The sequence below is a fragment of the Podarcis erhardii genome (assembly GCF_964252035.2).
Source record: "Podarcis erhardii genome assembly, chromosome: 9".
Classification (NCBI taxonomy): Eukaryota; Metazoa; Chordata; class Lepidosauria; order Squamata; family Lacertidae; genus Podarcis; species Podarcis erhardii.
In genome coordinates, this window is record NC_138512.1 from 70,926,995 (window position 1) to 70,949,643 (window position 22,649).

Here is a 22,649-nt window from a genome sequence, read left to right on the forward strand (position 1 = left end):
GAAAGTTCCAAAAATTAAGTCCACAAGCTTCACAAAAGTTTCCCTTTTAACTTCTAGAAACAAAGTCTGTCAATGCACCTTTGTTCTATTTTTACGATCCTTTTTGGGCGCTACAGCGCACTTCAGCCCTTGCTTTGATCTAGTTAGCAGGATCGGAAGACGGACTTCCTGTTACTCGCCTCCCGTTTTCAGTCCAAATCCATAAAATTAGTCCCGAATTTAGTACCCCTTACTCACGGGTATGTAGCTGTCAAATTCGATGTTTTCAAGAAGAAAGGTCAGTGCTCATCGGCAGCAGCAGCGCGGCTTTGCATCCACGAAAAGAGCGATGAACTCACAGCGCCGCTCCCCCTTTCCCGTTCCGGAGCCCCTTACGGGGTTCCTTCTACGTTTCTGGGGGGGCTTTGGGTGCCCGCCGAGTCCCACGGCCACAGGCTCGCTCTGCCTGTGGTTTTTCTTGACGGGTCTCCGCTTTGCCGCAGCGGACGACCCTTTTTCGCGGAGCCCCTCTTCACAGGGTAAAGAGGACCGCCATTGCCGTTTTGCGCCACCTCCGGAAGCCTCTCTTCTGCTAAACTTAAGCCAGGGGTCAGCAAACCTTTTCATCAGTCCACTGTCCCTCAGACCTTGTGGGGGACCAGACTATATTTTGAAAAATATAAATACCCTGCAAGCCGGTCCCACAGCTGCCTCTGGATCTGGAGGAGGAACGCACTCTGCACGCGCTCAGGAGCGCATCTTGGCGGCGCCCGCTCACCGGCATGGTTGACGAGCAGCAGCCGTAGTTTGTCGACCCGACTGAAGCTGTTCTGGTTCATTGGGAATCATTTTACCTTTCACAATCATTTCAACACCTTTATCTGTTCTTGTAATTGCATATATTCTATGGTTGTGGCAAACCCACCTCTGACCTTCTGGTGAAGGGAAAGAAATATTATACAGTAAATAAAACTGAAATAAATAATAATAATAATAATATTATAATAATCCTTCAGGGTAGTAGGCCCCGCCTGCTTTCTTGGAGGGGACCCACCTGGTTGATTCTTCCTGGGTTGTTTAATAATAATAATAATAATAATAATAATAATAATAATAATAATAATTTATTTGTATCCCACCCATCTGGCTGGGCTTCCCCAGCCACTCTGGGCAGCTTCCAACAAAATATTAAAATACTGTAATACATCAAACATTAAAAGCTTCCCTAAACAGGGCTGCCTTCAGATGTCTTCTAAAAGTCTGGTATTTTTCTCTTTGACATCTGGTGGGAGGGCGTTCCACAGGGCAGGTGCCACTACCAAGAAGGCCCTCTGCCTGGTTCCCTGTAACTTGGCTTCTCACAGTGAGGGAACTGCCAGAAGGCCCTCGGCGCTGGACCTCAGTGGCAGAACGATGGAGGTGGAGACGCTCCTTCAGGTCTACTGGACCGAGGCCGTTTAGGGCTTTAAAGGCCAGCACCAACACTTTGAATTGTGCTCGGAAATGTACCAGGAGCCAATGTAGGTCTTTCAAGACCGGTGGTCTCGACGGCTGCTCCCAGTCACCAGTCTAGCTGCCGCATTCTGGATTAGTTGTAGTTTCTGGGTCACCTTCAAAGGTAGCCCCACATAGAGCGCATTGCAGTAGTCCAAGCGAGAGATAACCAGAGCATGCACCACTCTGGTGAGACAGACCACAGGCAGGTAGGGTCTCAGCCTGCGTACCAGATGGAGCTGGTAGACAGCTGCCCTGGACACAGAACTGACCTGTGTCTCCATGGACAGCTGTGGGTCCAAAATGACGCCCAGGCTGCACACCTGGTCCTTCAGGGCCACAGTTGTTCCCTTCTGCACCTTCTAACAGATCTAAGGTCTGAAATGTGCATACAATGGCTTCAATTTACAAGAAAGGAAATTCCAATGAAACATCAGGAATAACTTTCTGGCAGCAAGAGTTGTTCCAATTGTGGAACGGTTTCCCTTGGGAGGTGGTGGAGTCCCCTTCCTTGGTGGCTTCTAAGAAGGTTGGGTGGCCATCTGTCATGGATGCTTTAGCTGAGATTCCTGCATTGCAGGGGGCTGGACTAGATGACCCTTGGGTCCCTGCCAACTTTACAGTTCTCCGATTCTGTATGCAAGCCAGAGTAACCTGGAAGAGTTCGCCCAGCAACCTAATGTTCCCATATCAAGCCCAACCACCCAATAGTGTTTAGGTGACTAAGGGGACTCTTTCCTGACCACAGAAGCCAACTTGCTTTTCAAGAGCTGCTGCAACACAAGAGGAAGAAGAGTTTGGATTTGATATCCTGCTTTATCACTAGCCTAAGGAGTCTCTAAGCGGCTAACATTCTCCTTTCCCTTCCTTCCCCACCACAAACACTCTGTGAGGTGAGTGGGGCTGAGAGACTTCAGAGAAGTGTGATTGGCCCAAGGTCACCCAGCAGCTGCAGGTGGAGGAGCGGGGAAGCGAACCCGGTTCACCAGATTACGAGTCCACCGCTCTTAACCACTACACCACACTGGCTCTCCAGAGAACCTCCTTGAATTGTTGCTCCCAGAAATGAAGAAGAGGCTGTACTAGCCTTTCGTGCCACTGGACTACGTACCTCTGGCTCAAATTCACAGGTATCTTTTTGCTGCTGGAAGTAGAAGATATAATGCAAGGGGGGAAATCAACCACCCGCCACTGTTTTATAAATCAATTTATTTACAGTCCTATCATCAAAGATCAACAGAAGAACAATCATTTTATTTCAAGAGCAATGATAAAAAAAAAACAACCATTAACTTTTCAGTCCTGTCTGACGGCTGAAGATTTCAAACATTAAAATATTTAAACTTCATCTTCTGAGTACCAGAACCAGGGCATTACTATATGCAGTGCTAGCACCTAAAAGGCAGAGCATCTTCAACAGGCGCCCTTAGCCTACAAAGATTTTGTGTGTGCAAAATGATAATTATATTGTGCAGTCTCCAACTTTCTCAAGTGCCGTGTGCAAAGTAGCAGGGTTTTTCGGGGCAGCGGGCCTTTTGGCTACGTAAGGAGTCCAGAGAAAGCTCAAGCCCAGGCATCCCCAACCTTCAGCCCTCCAGATGTTTTGGACTACAGTTCCCATCATCCCTGACCACTGGTCTTGTTAGCTAGGGATCATGGGAGTTGTAGGCCAAAACATCTGGAGGGCTGCAGGTTGGAGATGCCTGCTCAGGCCCATCATTATCTGGAATTGGCCACAGCTGCGCATACTCTTGACACAATTTGATGCGCTTCCATCCTGCTGTTCTTCTGTGGAAATCAAGGCATCATCAGTAGGGTTACCAGGTACTCTGCCATTCCAGGCACCGACCAGACTCAGACATGCTTAATTTCCTCAAGGTTCCTGCATCATCTGCCTTCAAAGCATCATCTATTGGAAATCATATTCAGATGATTATGCTTCACCCTTAGTTGCATTCCTGTATTGGTGGGAAGGAATAATTCAAGTTCTATGCAGTCAGTCACATTTAGTGAATTTCCACTGTGGTCTGTTGTTCTTTGTAAAAGAACAGGATGGTAATTTTCCCCATTAATGTACTGAACTGCTTGTCCAGGGAGCATAAATCTCAATGTGGGTTCTAGGGGAAGCCCATTTTTCCAACTCCCTCCAGGATCTGCATGGAGACAAAAAAAAGGGGGGGGGGAAACTAAAATTAGTGTATGTTGACATGCACCTTTAACAAACTGCAATAATAATAATAATAATAATTTATTACTTATACCCTACCCATCTTGACTGGGTTGCATAAGCCATTCTAGGCAGCTTCAAACGTAATAAAAATACAGCAAAATGTCAAACAGTGAAAACTTCCCGATAGGGGGCAATTCTCGAAACCAGCACAATCAAGTATTCCAAAAGGACTGAAGTAAATTTATACGATATCTAAAAGATTATTGTAAGCAATTAACATCACTAGCAGGGTTATCTGAAGACTTGTAAGGAGAAGTTTTCTACCTTTCTATATTTATTTAAATTTTGACCCATTTTGTAGTGAGTGTAATTAGAATTGGAAAACGTACAAAATGCAATGATTTAATACTTAATTTTGAAAGCCCTGAGGCGGGAGGGGGGGGGAGTTGATAGGCTCTAAAGAGCCAGGGAGGTAAAGTGGATAATAGTGATGTGAATGTATATTATTAAATGGAAAGTAAATAAAAATTATATATAAATATAAAAAAGATAGAGGGCAATTCTGTAATGAGATGCACCTAGATGTGGCTGCAAGTAGGGATGTCAGAGAATTCCGAGGAAAACAGAAACGGGAACAGAAATTGCTGATGTTCACTTACTTGTCCCACACACAGAAAATAAATCAATCCAGCAAATGCAATTAGTGTTCCCTGTTGCATTCAGACCACAAATGATATGCAATTGATCATGGATAACTTGCATTTAAATTTATGGAGCGGGATAACATAATAGGGACGCGGGTGGCACTGTGCCTAGGACTTGCCGATCAGAAGGTCGGCGGTTCGAATCCCCGCAACGGGAGTAACTCCCGTTGCTCGGTCCCTGCTCCTGCCAACCTAGCAGTTCGAAAGCACATCAAAGTGCAAGTAGATAAATAGGTACCGCTCTGGCGGGAAGGTAAACGGCGTTTCCGTGCGCTGCTCTGGTTTGCCAGAAGCAGCTTAGTCATGCTGGCCACATGACCTGGAAGCTGTACGCCGGCTCCATCGGCCAATAAAGCAAGATGAGCGCTGCAACCCCGAGTTGACCACGACTAGACCTAATGGTCAGGGGTCCCTTTACCTTTATAACATAATGCCAATATGAGTTATGTAATTAATTACGCAAACTATGTAAAACTACACGACATATGTCATTTCACTACAAGTGGACAGCAAGACAAATATCATAGGTTTTGGCAGAAGGCGATTTGCAGCAAAATGAAAACAGTACTGCACGTTCGGAATACACGTTCGGACAATGAATGATGCCTCCTTACATCCCTAATTACAAGCCAGAGCTACTGGGCATTTGGATAGCAATCCCAATGGCAATTTGCATAAAATATGGTAACTTACTTATTTTCATTCCAAGTTTCTGATGCATGTCGTATACTTGCTGGGGGCTGCAGCAGTCATTACAGTGGTATAAATTGTGAGCCTGGTAAAGGATATGAAAGGAAATGAGGCGTGTTATACCTAAGATTCTAACTCAAACATTAACTTGAATAAAACAGAGGTCAGATTTAGGGGGGCCCTTTTATTGCACTGGGTTCCAGATTTATTAGAAGCATCTTTATCCCGCTTTTCAGTCCAAAACAGGCTCCTTTCCCCACAAAAAAAGACTTATAAATGTCAGTGTTAAGACCAGCTTAAGACGCGACACACGAGGAAAAAGGATGGGGTTGGAGGAGAGGGAGAAGGAAACCCAGGCATTATTTCTTTAATTATGGAATTCTTGGAAATCTGCAAAGATCAGCTGGTAGAGCATGAGACTCGTGGGTTCAAGGCCCAAATTGGGCAGAATATTTCTGCATTATAGAGACTGGACTAGATGACTCTCAAGAGCCCTTCAAATTCTATGATTCTATGAAATGCCAACTTACTTGTTTAAGACAGGCTGTACGGATAGCACCTGGAAAACAACAAAATGAAAGGGGTCCATTTACTAAAAAGCAGTTCTAAATGGCTGAAATATCTAAGCGCCAGTACACAAAAATACAGCATAAAAAGGAAAAACAACACCACAGTATGATAAAAACACTACTATAGAAACAGGCAGAAACTTAATTCTAGTAATAATAGGGTCCAATCTTCTGGGTCAGGGAAAGCCTTATAAAGACGTCTGAAGCAACTGATGGATGATGCTTCATGTATTATTATTGTTAAATTTATGTATTTATACCCTGCCATTCTCCCTGACAAGACTCAGGGCAGAGGAAAGTCCATTCTGGAGTGCAGATATTGAGGCTTTTTTGTACAGGTGCCCACAGAGGCCATCACTGGCACCCTCAGACTCTCCCCCACATTGAAATCAGGCTTGAAAGCAGCACAATATTGTAGCCAATACAATCTGTTGTAGTGTGTGCTTAGTTGCGTGTGTGTTACCCACAACAGGTTTGCTTGTTTGCAAATTTGGCAACCCTCGAGAAATCCCACCAGAAAACTATTCTAGCATAAATGCACCAGTAAAAGGCTTTATTGTTGTTGTTTGTTTTTTTAATGGGCATGATGTAAATGTCAGCATCGCCCTTGAGCCAGTGTCACCAACTGGACTCATGCACTTCAACCCCGACTGGGCTAGGCGAGCTGGGTAGCACTTCCAGAGACCACCTTCTTCACAGGAACAGGTCAAAGTGCTGTGGACTCACAGCTTAGAGTTGTGAGCACCGGATTCACTTCCACAATACAGTCGTCGCACAGCAGAGTATAGCAGAGTCTAGCAGTGTATAAACGACTCGGAGAGCAGCTCTGTAGAATATCTTCTTTTATTCTATAACTACAACTATAATACAAAACTATATACAGAGCTAAATAGGTCTAAGCATAAATGAATGCTGCACTGAGTGTCTGCAGCTGCTCTTAGCAGCAACCTTATCTCTACACACAATCTCTAACACTCAGTCTCTCTCTCTCTTCCCGACACACTGACTGACTGACTGACTGACTTGGTGCTGGAGCTGAATAAGTAGAAAGCAGAACACTGCTCCTCCTCTCTGGAGAATCAGCAGACTCGTCAGGAGATTCTTGGATATGGGAGGGGTAAAATCTCCTCAGTAAAATGGAAAACTTACTTTGTAAAGAGACTCGAGATTAATATTTTTCTGTCCGGTGGCATTCATTGCCTTCATAGCGTAGGTTCTGCAGAGTAAAAATTGAATGTTAGTGGATGAATCAAAACTGGGAAGAATCGCAGTGCGGAAGACTATTTCATACTGCAGGTCGGAGGTGTGTTGGGGTTTTGCCCCATATGGGATTCTGTTTGTGCATGTAAAAATTACCAAAAAGAACAGAAAGCTGAGCAACATGTAGTCTTTTTCTTTTTCTGTGCTCAGTCACAGTTGTTGTGTACCACATGCTCTCGACTCTTGCTTGTCATGGCTAAGAGGATGGATGGTGGCTAATGGATTGAGGTTGAATCCTGACAAGACAGAAGTACTGTTTTGAGGAGACAGGGGGCGGGTGGGTGTGGAGGACTCCCTGGTCCTGAATGGGGTAACTGTGCCCCTGAAGAACCAGGTGCACAGCCAGGGAGTCATTTTGGGCTCACAGCTGTCCATGGAGACACAGGTCAATTCTGTGTCCAGGGCAGCTGTTTACCAGCTCCATCTGGTACGCAGGCTGAGACCCTACCTGCCCACGGACTGTCTTGCCAAAGTGGTGCGTGCGCTAGTTATCTCCCGCTTGGACTACTGCAATGCGCTCTATGTGGGGCTACCTTTGAAGGTGACCCGGATATTACAAGTAATCCAGAATGCAGTAGCTAGACTGGTGAAGGCCACCAAGACCACATAACACCGGTCTTGAAAGACCTACATTGGCTCCCAGTATGTTTCCGAGCACAATTCAAAGTGTTGCTGTTGACCTTTAAAGCCCTAAACGGCCTCGGCCCAGTATACCTGAAGGAGCGTCTCCACTCCCATCGTTCTGCCCGGACGCTGAGGTCCAGCGCCGAGGGCCTTCTGGCAGTTCCCTCACTGTGAGAAGCAAAGCTACAGGGAACCAGGAAGAGGGCCTTCTCGGTAGTGGCACCCACCCTGTAGAACGCCCTCCCATCAGATGTCAAAGGGATAAACAACTACCGGACATTTAGAAGACATCTGAAGGCAGCCCTATTCAGGGAAGTTTTTAATGTGTGACATTTTAATGTATTTTTAATCTTTGTTGGAAGCCACCCAGAGTGGCTGGGGAAGCCCAGCCAAATGGTTGGGGCACAAATAATAAATTATTAGTATTCGTATTATAAAACAACCCAGGAAGAACCAACCAGGTGGGTCCGCCTCCAAGGGAGAAGGCAGGGCCTACTACCCTGAAGAAGTTGACGCCGAATTTCAAGACATACACCCTGAACTTTGAGGTACTGGAGAACCAAAACTTGGTGGCAGGTGTCTCATTCATGGGCAAGGCAGTTGATAGTGGTGGCCGGCCACCTTCAATTGTGCCTGGATAAAACTGAATATGGGGAACTTTGGCCCTCCAGATGTTGCTGAACTTCAACTCCCATAATCCCTAGCTGTGCTTGCTGGGGCTGATGGGAGTTGTAGTTCATCAACATCTGGAGGGACAGAGGTTCTCCATCCCTGATCTCAACCCATCTCTGGCTCCAGGCCTGATTTCAGCACTGATTGGTGAAGGAGAGAGACAGAGGAGCTGCAACTGAAAGGAATTGCATATTGCCTCCAACAGTGCAGGTATAAGAAAGCATGTGTATACTTTTCTTTTTTCTTTAGGAGAACATCATCTTCACACAGTCAAACAAACCTTCGATCATCAAAAGGAGGAGGGGTTGTCCAGTGATCGTAGTTTGTCTCCACCCGGTACCACCTACATAAAACGCATGGTTGAAACGTTTATCATTCCATTATTTTTGCACAGAATATACAAATAAAGTATTTATTTTTTAAAAGGGGTTAATTAGTTTCTTCAGAAAGATTTTCAGATCTGCAACATTCCTTGGTTCAAGCTACAGAAATTAATTGACAAGATTAAGTCAGGTCCATTAATTTCAGCGGGTCTTCTCTGAGTAAAACATCCTTGAATACCACCCTTTTGAGGTTATACACTAACCTCAAAGTTTGCTGTGTTTTATTATGACTATTTTATGTATTTATTTTTCTTGCTATTTTTCAAATTTTGTTTGTTACTGCAATTCGGATGATACTCAAATAAATTTTCCTCAGGGCGGACTCATTGATCCTAATGAACAAGGCCTGTTGATTACTAAAGCCTTTTTATTCTGTACACCTCAAAAATTGTCCCTGGCACAGAAAGGGGAGGATACAAATACCAATATAACCTAAATAATTGAGTGTTAAAATTGCCCTCAACAAATGGGCAACTATAGAAAAGGACTGGCTTAAATTGGATCGCCACTTACAAAAGTATTGTAAATAGGTTAATACACTGGCAGGATTTTAAGAACACTTGTAATTTTAGAAATAGTGTGGGAAATTTGAGGTAGAAAAAATAATTTGAAGTAGAAATGATATGCAGCTGAAAAAGAAATTTAAGAAACCCGGGGGGGGGGATCACAGGATTTGAGGAATCCCAATTTATGGATTTTATACTGCTTTTATGTATATTTTTCTTTGTTTGTGGTTGTTGTTGAAAATTTAATAAAAATATTACATATACAAATTTTTTGGCTTTCCACACACATTAGGTCTGCTCATCCCTTTAGGAGTTGGACACAATAGGAACTTAACCCCATTTGTTTACAGATGTGCTGTGCTGTCTCTGTTATGTACTGAAGTTCTCACCCTGGGCCAGCAGGGGGATACTGTAGATAGTTATGCAACTGAAGGATCGAAAGTGACGTTCAGTGATTGGATAGTTTGTATGCAAATGAAGGATTGAAACTGACGTTCAGTGATTGGATAGTTTTAGAAAGTCGCTACAGTAACGTTGTACTGGAGTTCTATATAAGTAGGCTGACTGAGCTCTTCAATTCAGTTCTCTTCTGGCCTCTGAATAAACAAGAACTGTTTGAAGAATCGCTGTGTTGTCTGATATGTTCACCCACAACTTAACAGTCTCGCCTCCCTATAACTTATAGACAGCAATCCATTAGCTTGAATTATAGCCAGGCTGCGATGGACCACAGACTGAGAAGTTCAGAGAGGCTGCTGCTCACCTACACATCACATTGGATAGGAAAAACTAGACCCACCCTGATTTTATGCACAAATGGCTGCTCGTATCACGTCAAGCTAGCCCAGGTATGGGAGACCTTGTTCAGCCCAAGGCCACAGTCTCTCCCGGGCAACCTATGGAGGGCCGCATGGTGCTGTTGGGTGGGGCTAGGGGCAAATATGGGGGAGCAAGGAATGTACATTTTGCTTCTGTGCAGAATCCTAGTTTCTTTTTTTTAATATATCTTTATTAATTTAAAATAAATACATTTATGAAAAACAGACATACATACAAGTAAACAAACATACAGTCAAACAAATAACAGAAAAATCAAACAAACCACCACACTATAAGATATAAGAAGATTAATATAATTTTCATAATATATACTCCTGGCATTGAACACAATTATAAAATTTATAGAAAAGAAATTTAAAGCTGACTTCCAATTAATCTCACTGTACTTTGTCTATCCATTACTTTATACCGCACAGTTACATATTTCTTATATCATTTCTTTTTACCTCCCTACAAACTTAGATTTATACAATACAGGGATAAGTCTAACTCTGCCAAGATGTTTCCTTTTATTCCATTGTTTTCTAAATATTCTTTAAAGATTCTCCAATCCTTCTAGGCTTTTTGTTTTGGTTGGCTTCTTACTCTTCCTGTCGCTTTCACTAGTTTCCTAGTTTCTATCCCCCGTCCCAGGCACAAATATCCCTTCCGGCTACTCCAAACAGCTGCGTCCTCTTGCCCTGCTCAAAAACTACCAATGGACACTGATACTCCTTCCACCTACAAATTCACAGCTTGTTTTTTTCCTCCCCCACCTGTAAAACCCAGGGTTGCAAAATTTCACACTTACCCTCCGGTCAGAGGATCCAAGGGCCAAATATCTACTGGACCGCTTCTCCTTCTCGTAATGACTGCCCCCTCCCTGGGACTGGTGCCCCCAATGATGTAGTAGACGTCAGCTATAATTGGTGTCTTGGACAGCATGAGAGCAGCAGCTTCAAAGTCTTCAGCGTCGCTCAAAACCTGCAGCAAAGCAGAAAGGGAGTGGGCATTTTGGACTGGGAGGTCCACACCATGAGGGGGCTCCTGTGCCTTTAAGGGTTGCATAGAAGACACAGCTTTTCCCATCACAGGGCTGTAGAGCTGGGAGAAGTCACAGAAGCCCCACTTTGGGTCTGGAGCCAGCAAACCTGCAAACATTTATCACACTGTGCATTACCCGCAAGGCTCCAGAAGTAACCGAGTTGCCGCTTATCCGTGTCCTGAAAACCTGAATTCCCATTTTAAGGAAGCAAGTTTCTAGTCCTTCTATTTGCAGAGCTAACTTGAAAAGCACCATGCGCAGAGCTGTCACGCAAAAGCGAAAATGACAAATGACCCTTGCTCACCTCAGGCCTCAAAACCATGTTTTTTAATTGGAACACCTACCAATTTGCAAGAAATTAATTCAACAGAACATACAATGTTTGTAGTCATCTGTGCTGGGGAAAACGAACTTCTGAATGCCATGATATCTGAAACAATTTTATTATTGCTACACCAGGTTTGAGTTCTCATCACAAAAACCTGAGTATTGTCAAAGTTTGAATATTCTTTCCCTTTTTTTTTTTTTTTGAATAATATTTATTAAAGTTTTCCAATTAATTACAAATTAATAAAACATCCAATTTCAAATCTTTTTCCAATTACATCCTTTCAGGACTTCCCCTTCCCTCCCCCCCTTGTATTCCAAATCTCTCAAATGATCTCAACAAGTTCTTCTCCTCAATTCAGACTTGTTATCCTTAACCCAATTTTTTTTTAAAAAAAAAAACATTATTTTCCATTCCCCTAAAATCGGCTTATTCCCACCACGAGTTCCCCACTTTAGAATACCATGTAGATGAATATAGCCTAAATAAAACATAGTTTACGCCCTTTGGATTCCACATTTCCCACCCCCCCTTTTCCCGGTTGCGTTCCCAATGTTCCTCAATGTCCGATATTTCCACGTCTCTCTAAGTCATAGTCCTTTGCCAGTCCTCTTTAGTTTCGAATGTCCAATCATGGAAGGATTCTGTCTCAAAGAAAGGCCCATTTTTTCCATCCATATTTTTATATCCAGGAGTGAAAAACTCCAAATTATAATCCTTAAGCTTGTCAAATCTGGATGTCCCAAACGTCCCCACTTTTGACTTGGTCCAATTCTTGTTATTTTGTTGTTCTTATTGATCACATTCCTCTTTCTATTTCTTTCTGTCCCTGTTTTCCTGCACAAATGTCCTAATTCCAAAAGTTAGTTCCTTTACAGAGGCTTGTTATTCAGAAACAAAACATTACGTCAAGTTCCTTTCATTCCACAACAGATGATTCCATTGTCTTCTTCGGTGTAGTGGCCTCTGTAGTCATAATAATGTTCCATTTCTGCAGTTTCCCAGGAGATAAACAGTTCTGTTCCAATTTCCAGCTAAAACCACTTGTAAGGATATTCTTTCCCTTTTTCACTATCTGCTTAAACTCACCCTACATCAAGCCAACAAGATCCACATGTTGAGATGCGCCAGATTAGCCTATGGCTGACAAAATGTGCAAGGATGCTCTAGGGCAGTGGTAGCCAAACTTGGCCCTCCGGCTCTTTTTTGACTACAACTCCCATCATCCCTAGCTAACAGGACCAGTGGTCAAGGATGATGGGAATTGTAGTCCCAAAATATCTGGCGGGCCAAGTTTGGCCATGCCTGCTCTAGGGCAAGGTAGCCAATGTGGGGCTGCCCTCCAGATGTTGTCACTTTCCAATTCCCATCAGCTGCAAGGCATGATGGGAGCTGTAGTCCAATAAATATCTTAAAGACTGCCTCCTTCCCTATAAAGCGGGCCTTTCAGAAACTCAGGGTGGTAGTGGACCAGGAGAGGGCATTCTCTGCGAAAGCCCCTAAGGCAGTATTTCTCAAATGTAGGTCTCCAGCTGTTATAGGACTGCAACTCCCATCATCCCTGACCACTGGTCCTGATAGCTGGGGATAATGGAAGTTGTAGTCCAACAGCAGGTGGAGACCAAAATTTAAGCAACACTGCCTTAAAAGGAATCTGGCACCTTAATTATACAGTTTTTGTTGTACACTGAAGACTCATGCCTGTGCATTTGACACTTGAGATGTCTATTTTTTAAGGACCCACACTATTCTAGGGATGGTAATCTGTTTTAAACGCTTTTTAACGTTGTATTTCAAATTGTTGTGACCTGCCCTGGGATCTTAGGGTGAAGTGCAGGTAATGAATCAAAATAAAAGAACAGTAACAATAAATTTAGAGAGCACCATCTTGGGGTTTACTATTCCACAAAAGAATCTGCAACAAGGCAATGCAGATATGTGTCATTTTGAGCCACAGAAAAGGCAATCTGTCACACGAAGCACAGAAAATTTCTTAACAAATAAGTGTGATAAACTAAATGCATAACATTTCTGTCCATGTACCACCTCTAGAACTGCTTTCCATAACAATTTACCAGTGCAATTTTGTAAGAAAAGCATGGACTAATTCAAAATTTCTGATTTTCAGAAAGTGAGCGCTGAGTCTACAAAGGACAAAACTGTGGCTACTTACAGTCCTGACCAGCCAGCTGACTGGAGAATTTCGATTTATGAAAGCAGCAATGGCATTTTCCCACCACTTGCCAGAATCTATAAAAATGAAAAGGGGGGGGGGGGTGGACACACTCCATAAGAATCAACATTCACAAACAAGAGTGGTTTCCTCTTCCTGTTTTAGTGTTTAATTGCTCCCACCCCAAAAGGCCGGGATGAAGAAAAGCAATTTTTAAAATGCAGTTTTTTTATTTCATTTATGTTTTTCTCTTTTGAATGAATGCATTCTGGATCGTATGTTTTTATCCACTGTGCTCCAGAACGGAGTAGGGGTTAGCAAAATAGATCCGAAACGCAAAAAGCCAACAAAATTACAATAAGACACATGATACGAACTGAACAAGACATTGGCAACTGCACATATTTTTGTAATTCATTCTGACTGTAGATTATACCCTGCCCTGTTGAGAAAGAATGAGCTTTCCTTACCTCTCTCGTCTCCAGAAACTGTAAACTTGTGTGGACTTTGCCCTGTCCATAAACCTACGTAACCGAGAAATGTCGTACCTCTGAACTTTACCTGAAAATCCAAAGACGGAGAACAGTCTGCAGTTAACTGCTTTTAACACATAGGTAAAAGTAAAGGGACCCCTGACCATTAGGTCCAGTTGTGGCCGACTCTGGGGTTGCGGCGCTCATCACGTTCATCCCCTTTTTCTTTTTTCCTTTCTCCTCCTGTGATGAGGCTGCATTTTAATATTTTAATATTTTAATGCTGTATTTTAATCTTGTTTTTAAGTTGTATTCATTCAACTTGTTTTTATTATTGGTTGTTAGCCGCCCTGGGCTGGGGAGAGCAGGGTATAAGTAAAATTTATTATTATTATTATTATTATTATTATTAGCCGAGGGAGCCAGCGTACAGCTTCTGGGTCATGTGGCCAGCATGACTAAGCCGCTTCTGGCGAACCAGAGCAGCGCACAGAAACGCTGTTTACCTTCCCGCCGGAGCGGTACCTATTTATCTACTTGCACTTTGATGTGCTTTTGAACTGCTAGGTTGGCAGGAGCAGGGACTGAGCAACGGGAGCTCACCCCGTCGCGGGGATTTGAACCGCCGACCTTCTGATCAGCAAGTCCTAGGCTCTGTGGTTTAACACATAGCATATTGCAAAACATGGTAAAGTCAGAGATGTTGTCAATTTAAAACATAGGGTCCCACATTTAAATAAAGGCCTAATTCATAAATGTTGATATTTTCACCCCTCCCATTGCAAGAATCTCCTGATCTGATATTTTGAGAAAGGAGGGGGCGGAAACTGCTCTTCTACTCTTCCACTCCTGCCTGACTCTGTGTGTGGAGAGAGTCTTATCTATGCAGTGATTAGATGGCTGAGTGGGAGCTGTAACACTCATGCAAGACAGTAGTTCTTTAGTTTGTAGTAGCCGTTATAAATAAAAGGAGTTATGCTTCACAGCTAGCTTCTGCGTTATTTATACTCTGCATGAGTCTGGTGCCCACAATGCACAGTTGTGAGTCCAGCGCACTGGGACCTGTTTTCCAGGATTGGAAGGTCTCTGAAAGTGTTCCAGTCACCTAGGCCAGTCGGGGCAGAACCAGTTATTGAGCCCAGTCGCTGCACATCGGTTGAAAGGCGTACTGACAATAAAATGCTTGAATAGCATTAAGGGAGAAGCTTAAAATTCAAGGCCTCTGAATTAGTAACACAAAGAGAATGAGGAAATGTTCAACAAATGTTTTCTCTCTAGGCTTCAAGCTAACACTCCGGCCTTTGGCCACAGCAACTGGGGCTTATGTGAATTGCAGACTAATGACAAATCAGTTGTGTACACAACACATGTTTAAAGCACACACACACACAAATCCTGGAAACTGTAGTCCCCCCCCCCCAGTTATAGTTTTTGGCACCCTTTACAAACTACAGTTCCCAGAATCCTTTGGAAGTAGTCATGTGATTTAATTGGGCTGGATTTAATTGGACAGCACTAGAGGACCCCCATTCCTGTTACAGGCAGTCAGGTGCTTAAATCCTGCACCCGCCCCTGTAAAATATGATGGATGCCGTTTCAGAATCCTGGATAGGACAGATTCTGAAATACAAAATGCACACTCGTCCTGCATTTTCTATCCTTCTCTCGGTCATTCTTAATCACCACCAAAAGCTCTTTGTACCTGCCCATTCTTTATGAACTCCACATCAATGGTTGTCTTGCGTAAAATATCTCCAAAAGCATAATCCATATTCCGGCCATGGTATATGTTCCCATTGTTATCCTGAGCGATGATACTGGTGCAGAATCTGTGGGACAATAAAAGATTGTGGGGTGAAAAGGGACACTCCACATCTGGGATAGCTCAGTTGGTAGAGCATGAGAACGTCAATCTAAGGTCGTGGGTTCGAGCCCCACGTTGGGCAAAAGATTCCTGCATTGTAAGGGGCGAGACTAGATGACTCTGCCAAGTTCCTACAATTCTATAATTCTATGGTTCTATATCCACACAAAAATTATGTGTTTCCCCTGATATTTCATTTAGAAAATAAGCAACACTGATCAAATGGACATCCTTCCCTTTTGGGGGGCACAGATTGCTGTGATAGCAACAGCTCTTGTGAGTGCTTGAACCCTGCCCCCCACAAGGTCTCCCCCATTCACTTAAATGGACGGAGTAGTTTAAGGCACACCTAAATGTGTAACACTCCCCCTCCGTTGGAATGAATGGCGAAGTCTGTTTTTACACAAGAACTGCGTACACCTATATCGGAGCTGTTATGATAACATATAAAAATGCTAATTACTTAAGATGCAATGTTGTGCAGTCACCTGGAAGTAAGCTCTCTTGAACACAGTGGGGCTTACTTCTGAGTAGCCAAGCCCAACATCGCCCCTAGTATAGCTGGGTCAATTTGCCTCGGCAAATTGCGGCTGCCGAGACCACATAACACTGGTCTTGAAAGTCCTACATTGGCTCCCAGTATGTTTCCGAGCACAATTCAAAGTGTTGGTGCTGACCTTTAAAGCCCTAAACGGCCTCGGCCCAGTATACCAGAAGGAGCATCTCCACCCCCATCGTTCAGCCCTGACACTGAGGTCCGGCACCGAGGGCCTTCTGGCAGTTCCATCTCTGCGAGAAGCCAAGCTACAGGGAACCAGGCAGAGGGCCTTCTCGGTAGTGGCGCCTGCCCTGTGGAACGCCCTCCCATCAGATGTCAAGGAGAAAAACAACTACCAGACTTTTAGAAGACATTTGATTTTTTTTTTTTTAAATATTTTTATTGGATTTTCAAAATTTTTTAAACAAACACAAACATATATCATAAACACAAAACACAAAACAGAATATCTGTAGTTTCATACCCTTACAATCATTACCCTCTTTCAGTGACTTCCCCCCACCCCCCCCAGCCACCTTCCCATTTCATTAAATATCTCAGCAAGTTATTTGTTCAAATCTCTTAAATATTATTCATATCTTTTCTTATAATTTATCCTTTATCCATTTTTACTTTAAATCCCATTATACATATTCAGTTGTTTCTCTAAGGTCGGCCTAATTTCTCTCCCACAAATTCCTTACTCTTTATATTAAATAAAAAAACAATAATATTTCTATTCTAAACCCCAGACTTTTACCACTCTACACTCCCCTCCCCCTCTATCCCGGTATTTGCCCCTTCCCACATTAATATCCCAAAGAAAAAAAGACAAATTTAACCCGGATTTCTCACATCAGAGGCCCTTAGGCCCCCGTTAATCACTCTCCAGCAATTTTGTTTATAGTCCTTTTTATTGATCTTCTCTTCTCGAAGGAATTCTGTCACCAGTTCCTCATATTTTTCAAACAAAAACAGTCTTTGTCCAGGATCAACAGATCTCCCATGTTGCAGCTTAAAGAAGAAGTCTCCATCATACTTATTCGTTCTTTCGTAGCTTAATGTTTCAGTTGTTCCAGGGACTTCCATCTTTCTCTCTCTTTGCAGGTTTATGATCCATTGGTTGTCTTTTTCACTTCTTTTCCTCCCAAAAGTTACAGATATTTGATTGCTCTCTTCCTCCTGAACTCCTTCTTCTTTTTCTTCTTTTTCCCCCAGTTCTGAAGTTGTCTCTTTTTCTGCAGCTGCAGATTCTTTTTCCATCCGGTTAGCTCCACCAACAGATTTGTTTAGTTTAAGATTGAAGGTCATCAGTTGATCTCTCATGGCTAAGCTCTGCTCTTGCAGAGCTCCCACCAGGGAAAACATTTTTTTTATCTCTGCCAGTAGTTTTCCTTCCGCAGCCATTGCAATGTCTTTAGTTCCCTCCAGGGGGATTTCCATCATAGTTCTTTTCCAACAGTTCGTTACTTTGTTATTCAGAATTAGTTTGTTTCCAGTCAATTTAATGTAACACTTTTAGAAGAAGAAGAAGAAGAGTTTGGATTTGATATCCCGCCTTTCACTCCCTTTAAGGAGTCTCAAAGCGGCTAACATTCTCCTTTCCCTTCCTCCCCCACAACAAACACTCTGTGAGGTGAGTGGGGCTGAGAGACTTCACAGAAGTGTGACTGGCCCAAGGTCACCCAGCAGCTGCATGTGGAGGAGCGGAGACGCGAACCCGGTTCCCCAGATTAGGAGACTACCGCTCTTAACCACTACACCACACTGGCTCCCAACAATAGTCCCAACAATATAATTATGACACAGTTTTAACTCAATTTCCAAGCTGACGTCCGTTTGACAGCTCTTTTGACAGCTGTCAAACACCTTGTTTTTTCTCTCGGGTTCCCAAGCAGGGCACTGCCCGGGTTCGGGGGGGGGTCCGCCAAAAGCAAAACCTCTGGGATTCCCCTCTCTTCACTCCAGCACAAGTAACTTTTTCAACCAATTTATGAAAGTGTTCTTTCTCCTTTCAACACCAGAGTCTTTCCGACTTAGTGCTCCTCTCCTTGCTTTAAGTCTTTTGGTGGGGGGGGGGGAGTGTGGACTTCCTTTTTAACACATCCCCCGCTCGTACTCAAATTCAATGATAAAACTTTTAGTGCCAAAAATTTCCTTCTACTCACGAGTTGTTTTTTCAGTCCAAATTTCAGGAAGAAAGATAGCGCTCTCCGGTCATGGCTCGCGGCTTCGCTCCGCCAAGGCAGCGATCGACTCTCAGCTCCACGCCACTCTCCGGTCCCCTCCGTAGCCTTTAAAAAGGCTCTTCGCGGGTCGGGGAGGGCGCTTAAGGTGCCCGCCGAGTCTCCATGTCCGCAGGCTTCAGCGCCTGCGGTTTCTAAGGGTCCCCGTGTCGCCGGCACGGCAAGACCCGTCCTTAGCGGAGCCGATTCCCTCCAGAGCTCGGAGGGAATCCGCCATTACCCGTTCGCGCTATCCCGGAAGACTTTTAGAAGACATTTGAAGGCAGCTCTGTTTAGGGAAACTTTTAAAGTTTGATGCATTACGGTATTTTAATATTTTGTTGGAAGCTGCCCAGAGTGGCTGGGGTATAAATAATAAATTATTTATATTGTTATTATTTTTACTCTGCTCTATTAACCGGAAAAGCTCTCAGAGCAGCTTGCAGAGAACAGTAAAAAAGAAACAGTAAGACCTTGCCTGCAGACTTGCTTCCTAAAATACATGACACATAAGGAAAAAGGACTGAGGAGGGAGGAGGTTGACTTCCCTGGAGCACGATGTGTCCCCCACCAAAGGTACTACTTATTCTAATGCAAGGGAAAGGGGGGCGGGAGGAAGGAGGAAAAGCAAACCTGGGTACCAGTTATAGTTCTTATAACAAGCAGCTGGAGTAGAATAGATCAAGCAGCCTGAGGGCATGGCTGCCAAAAGTTGAAGATCAAAGGGAGATGCTTTCATCCCTGCTCAGCGCCTGAGGGCCCCAATCCTGCCACTCACCACCTGGCCCAGGGCAGGGCCTGATGGGCTCTATAAGGGACTGTTGCCGCCGCCGCTAGGCAGAGAGGGCTCCATTTTGTTTTGTTTTTGGTTTAAATTGCTGTTATTTTCTACCTATGTCATTTTAAACTGTGATATTAATGCTGTATGCTTAGTTTTAGATTTCGATTTATGTGGAAATTGTTTCCCATTTGGTTGTGTATTTTTTTGATGTGGTTTATTTATTGTTTATGACTTTTGTAATTACGTAAATCTTGTTATGCTGTCAGCCGCCTTGAGCATTGTTTTTTAACTGTGGAGAGGCAGCATACAAAAAAAGAAATGATTATTATGATGCATTTAAAGCACACAGCCTCCAGCAAAGTATCTCAGGAACTGCAATTTGTTAAAGGCGCTGGGAAAAGTAGCTCTGTAAGGGGCAAACTACAGTTCCCAGGATTCTTGGAGAGGGGTGTTATTTAAATGTGCGTTGTGGAGATACTGTTTTTAAAGATACTGTACAAGAAATTCCTTGCAGCAATGAGCTCTTCCTTACCAGCGTCAAGGACACTTACGCAGTAGATTCGTAGGCCAAATTGATGAGTAAGCCATCCCCAACGTTTAGCCCCAGTGCTTGGCAGAGTCCCCGGATCTCGCCTGCAAACGGCTGAGGGGCAAAGGATTCTAATTCTTCTGCCAGAGGCCGGATAATCGCATGAACCCACTTGGGGACCACTTCGCTGAAAAACAAAGAAAACACAGCAATAAACCGGGGTCACTGGCTTCGGAGGGGCTGCAGCTGAGCGACAGGACAACCACCTCTGAATGCGGAACGATGGCAGTCAGGCTTTGAGACAATTGTGAGCAAGAAGAGCTGCTTTGCTTTCAAATGGAACCGCCGAGACCCAAACCCATGGGAACCCAAGGAAAAAACAGCTGCTCAGATTGAGAAGTGAGGTGCCTCAGAGAGCAAGTGAGATCAGAGTGCTGCACCTGGGAGAGCAGGGTTCAAATTGCCACCTGGTAAGCAAAATGAAGGCTGCTTCCTCCTCCTTTTTTAGTTTTCAAACTATTTATTAAATGTCAAGTTGCATATACAGAGCTTTTATACACAGATTCTATTGGCAGAAACTCTGGCTTTATATAACGTGCTGCACCTTTAACTCAATTAAGGAGAAAAAGGCAGGGAACAGGAGGCACACGCCCGCAAAAAAAAAAATGCAGGTGTTAAAAGCTGCCTCTACTTGTTTAATGAAAGCGTGAACCCACATATGAATTAAGATTTTATCAATGTTGCAGTGTTTTTAATGACTGCGTTTCCCATGCTTTTAGCTTGTTTTCATCTGCAGGAGGAGCAGAAATAAGTTTATAATAAGAGGAATAATTTATAGCCAAACAAAAAAAGGAAACAGCTACTCAAACAGGCTTGGTCTTTTAGCGGCACTTGTTTTTATCAGCAGGAGGAGTAGAAATAAGTTTATAATAAGAGGAATAATTTGCAGCCAAACAAAATAGGAAACAGCTACTCAAACAGGCTTGCAGAAAGTTGTTTGGAGATGATGGAAAAGATATCCATATCCGTTTAAAAATAAAATAAAAATAACAGTAATTATAATTTCGAAGCGCTGATGTGGCCACCACCAATCCCTTTTCTCCCACTGCAAGTGGGAAAATTCCCACAAGGGTATCTCCAGTGCGGACTCACTCGATGAGCTGGTAGAAAGCAGCTCGCAGGAACTCCGGGTCGAAGTGGCGCAGGACCGGCTTCCATCGCTCCTCGGGCGCGCTATCCAAGCTGACATTGCACAGCAAGGGCGCAGCCACAGCAGCCCCGGAGGGGTGGGGGGCAGCAGCGCCCCTGCACAGCAGCCTCAGCAACAGCAGGAGGCAGAAGGAGCTCCAGGCAAGCCCGGGCGGCAGAGGCAGCCGCCGCTCCATGGCTGCGACCCAAAAGCAAACCGGAGCTCAAGCTAGGAGCCCGGATCTGGGGAGGAAAGGCGGCGCGGAGGGAGGGAATGCAAACGAAGGGCGGAGCGCCGCTGTGCGCGCATCAGGGCTTATGGCAGCGCCAAAAATAGAAACGCCGCCCCCCTTTCCTTTCCTTTCTTTTTTTTTTAATAGTATTTATTCAAATTTTAAATATTACAAGGAGAAAAAGTAAAAAACAAAAGAAGAAAAATAAAAAAGACAGAAAAAATACAAGCAATAATAAAAAAAAACAGCTCAAACCTTTACATAACTTTCTTTCCTTTGCTTATTTCCTTGACCTCCTCACACCTCCCTTTTTTGTATTCTAGTTCAATTAGATGTTTCAGCAAATCCTTTCCAGCTTTGTTTTTATCCTAATAGCTTATCTTAATATACTGTAATTCTCGTCTTTCACCAATTAAACAATCAATTTTAACCTAATCCTTTATATCATTTTTGCTAAAACCACATTACTTCATTCCAACAACCTTCTAACATTCCTTAATTTTGCAATGTTTCTGTAGATAAACTTTAAATTTTTTCCAATCTTCTTCCACCAGCTCTTCACCTTGGTCTTGGATTCTGCCAGTGATTTCCGCCAGTTCCATATAGTCCATCACTTTCATCTGCCATTCTTCCCGGGTGGGTAAATCTTGTGTCTTCCAATACTTCGCAATGAGTATTCTTGCTGCTGTTGTTGCATACATAAAAAAAATTCTGTCCTTCTTTGGCACCAATTGGCCGACCATGCCCAGGAGAAAGGCCTCTGGTTTCTTCTGGAAGGTATATTTAAGTATCTTTTTCATTTCATTATAGATCATCTCCCAGAAAGTCTTAATCCTTGACGCCCCCCCCCCTCCTTTCACCTCCCCCTGCGATTGGTCATGTTGTTTGAATGCCTGATTATCGTCTTCCAAAGCAACTCTTCTATTCCGAAGTTAAAAAAGGAAAGCGTAATGCTGGTGGTCAACAAAAGAGGTTCAAAGGCTCTCTCAAGGCAAATATTTAAAAATGAAGTATAAATACTGACAATTGGGAGTGCTCCCGTTGGAGAACAGCCTTTGCCAAAGGTGTCATGGGCTTTGAAGATGCTTGAACTCAGAACACAAGGGAGAAACGTGCTAAGAGGAAGGCACGCTTGGCAAACCCTCACCGTGATCAACTCCCACCCGGAAACATGTGTCCCCACTGTGGAAGGACGTGTGGATCCAGAATTGGCCTCCACAGTCACTTACGGACTCACTGTTAAGACTGTGTTCATGGAAGACAATCTTCCTCGGCTACGAGTGATTGCCAAAGAAGATGATTTAATAGCTGCAGAGCTGGGAGTAACCCGACTGGTGGTGCAGCCATAAAAGCCCACAGGTTGAGATGAGGGTTGGACCAGATTACCCTCTGGGTAAAAATT

General features: G+C 43.7%; 1 protein-coding gene across 1 annotated transcript; it reads right to left on the bottom strand.

Annotated features, from left to right (window-relative positions):
- Positions 1-2,665: 2,665 nt before the first annotated feature.
- LOC309350254 (N-acylethanolamine-hydrolyzing acid amidase-like) lies at positions 2,666-21,245 on the bottom strand. Its single transcript, XM_081877101.1, has 11 exons — positions 20,979-21,245; positions 19,849-20,013; positions 15,592-15,718; positions 13,887-13,977; positions 13,417-13,493; positions 10,682-10,854; positions 8,443-8,505; positions 6,756-6,822; positions 5,568-5,596; positions 5,041-5,122; positions 2,666-3,626 (listed from the first exon to the last, which is right to left on the bottom strand). The coding sequence occupies exons 1-10, from the start codon at positions 21,209-21,211 to the stop codon at positions 5,047-5,049; spliced, it is 1,101 nt and encodes a 366-aa protein (XP_081733227.1). The 5' UTR covers positions 21,212-21,245; the 3' UTR covers positions 2,666-3,626; positions 5,041-5,046.
- Positions 21,246-22,649: the final 1,404 nt, after the last annotated feature.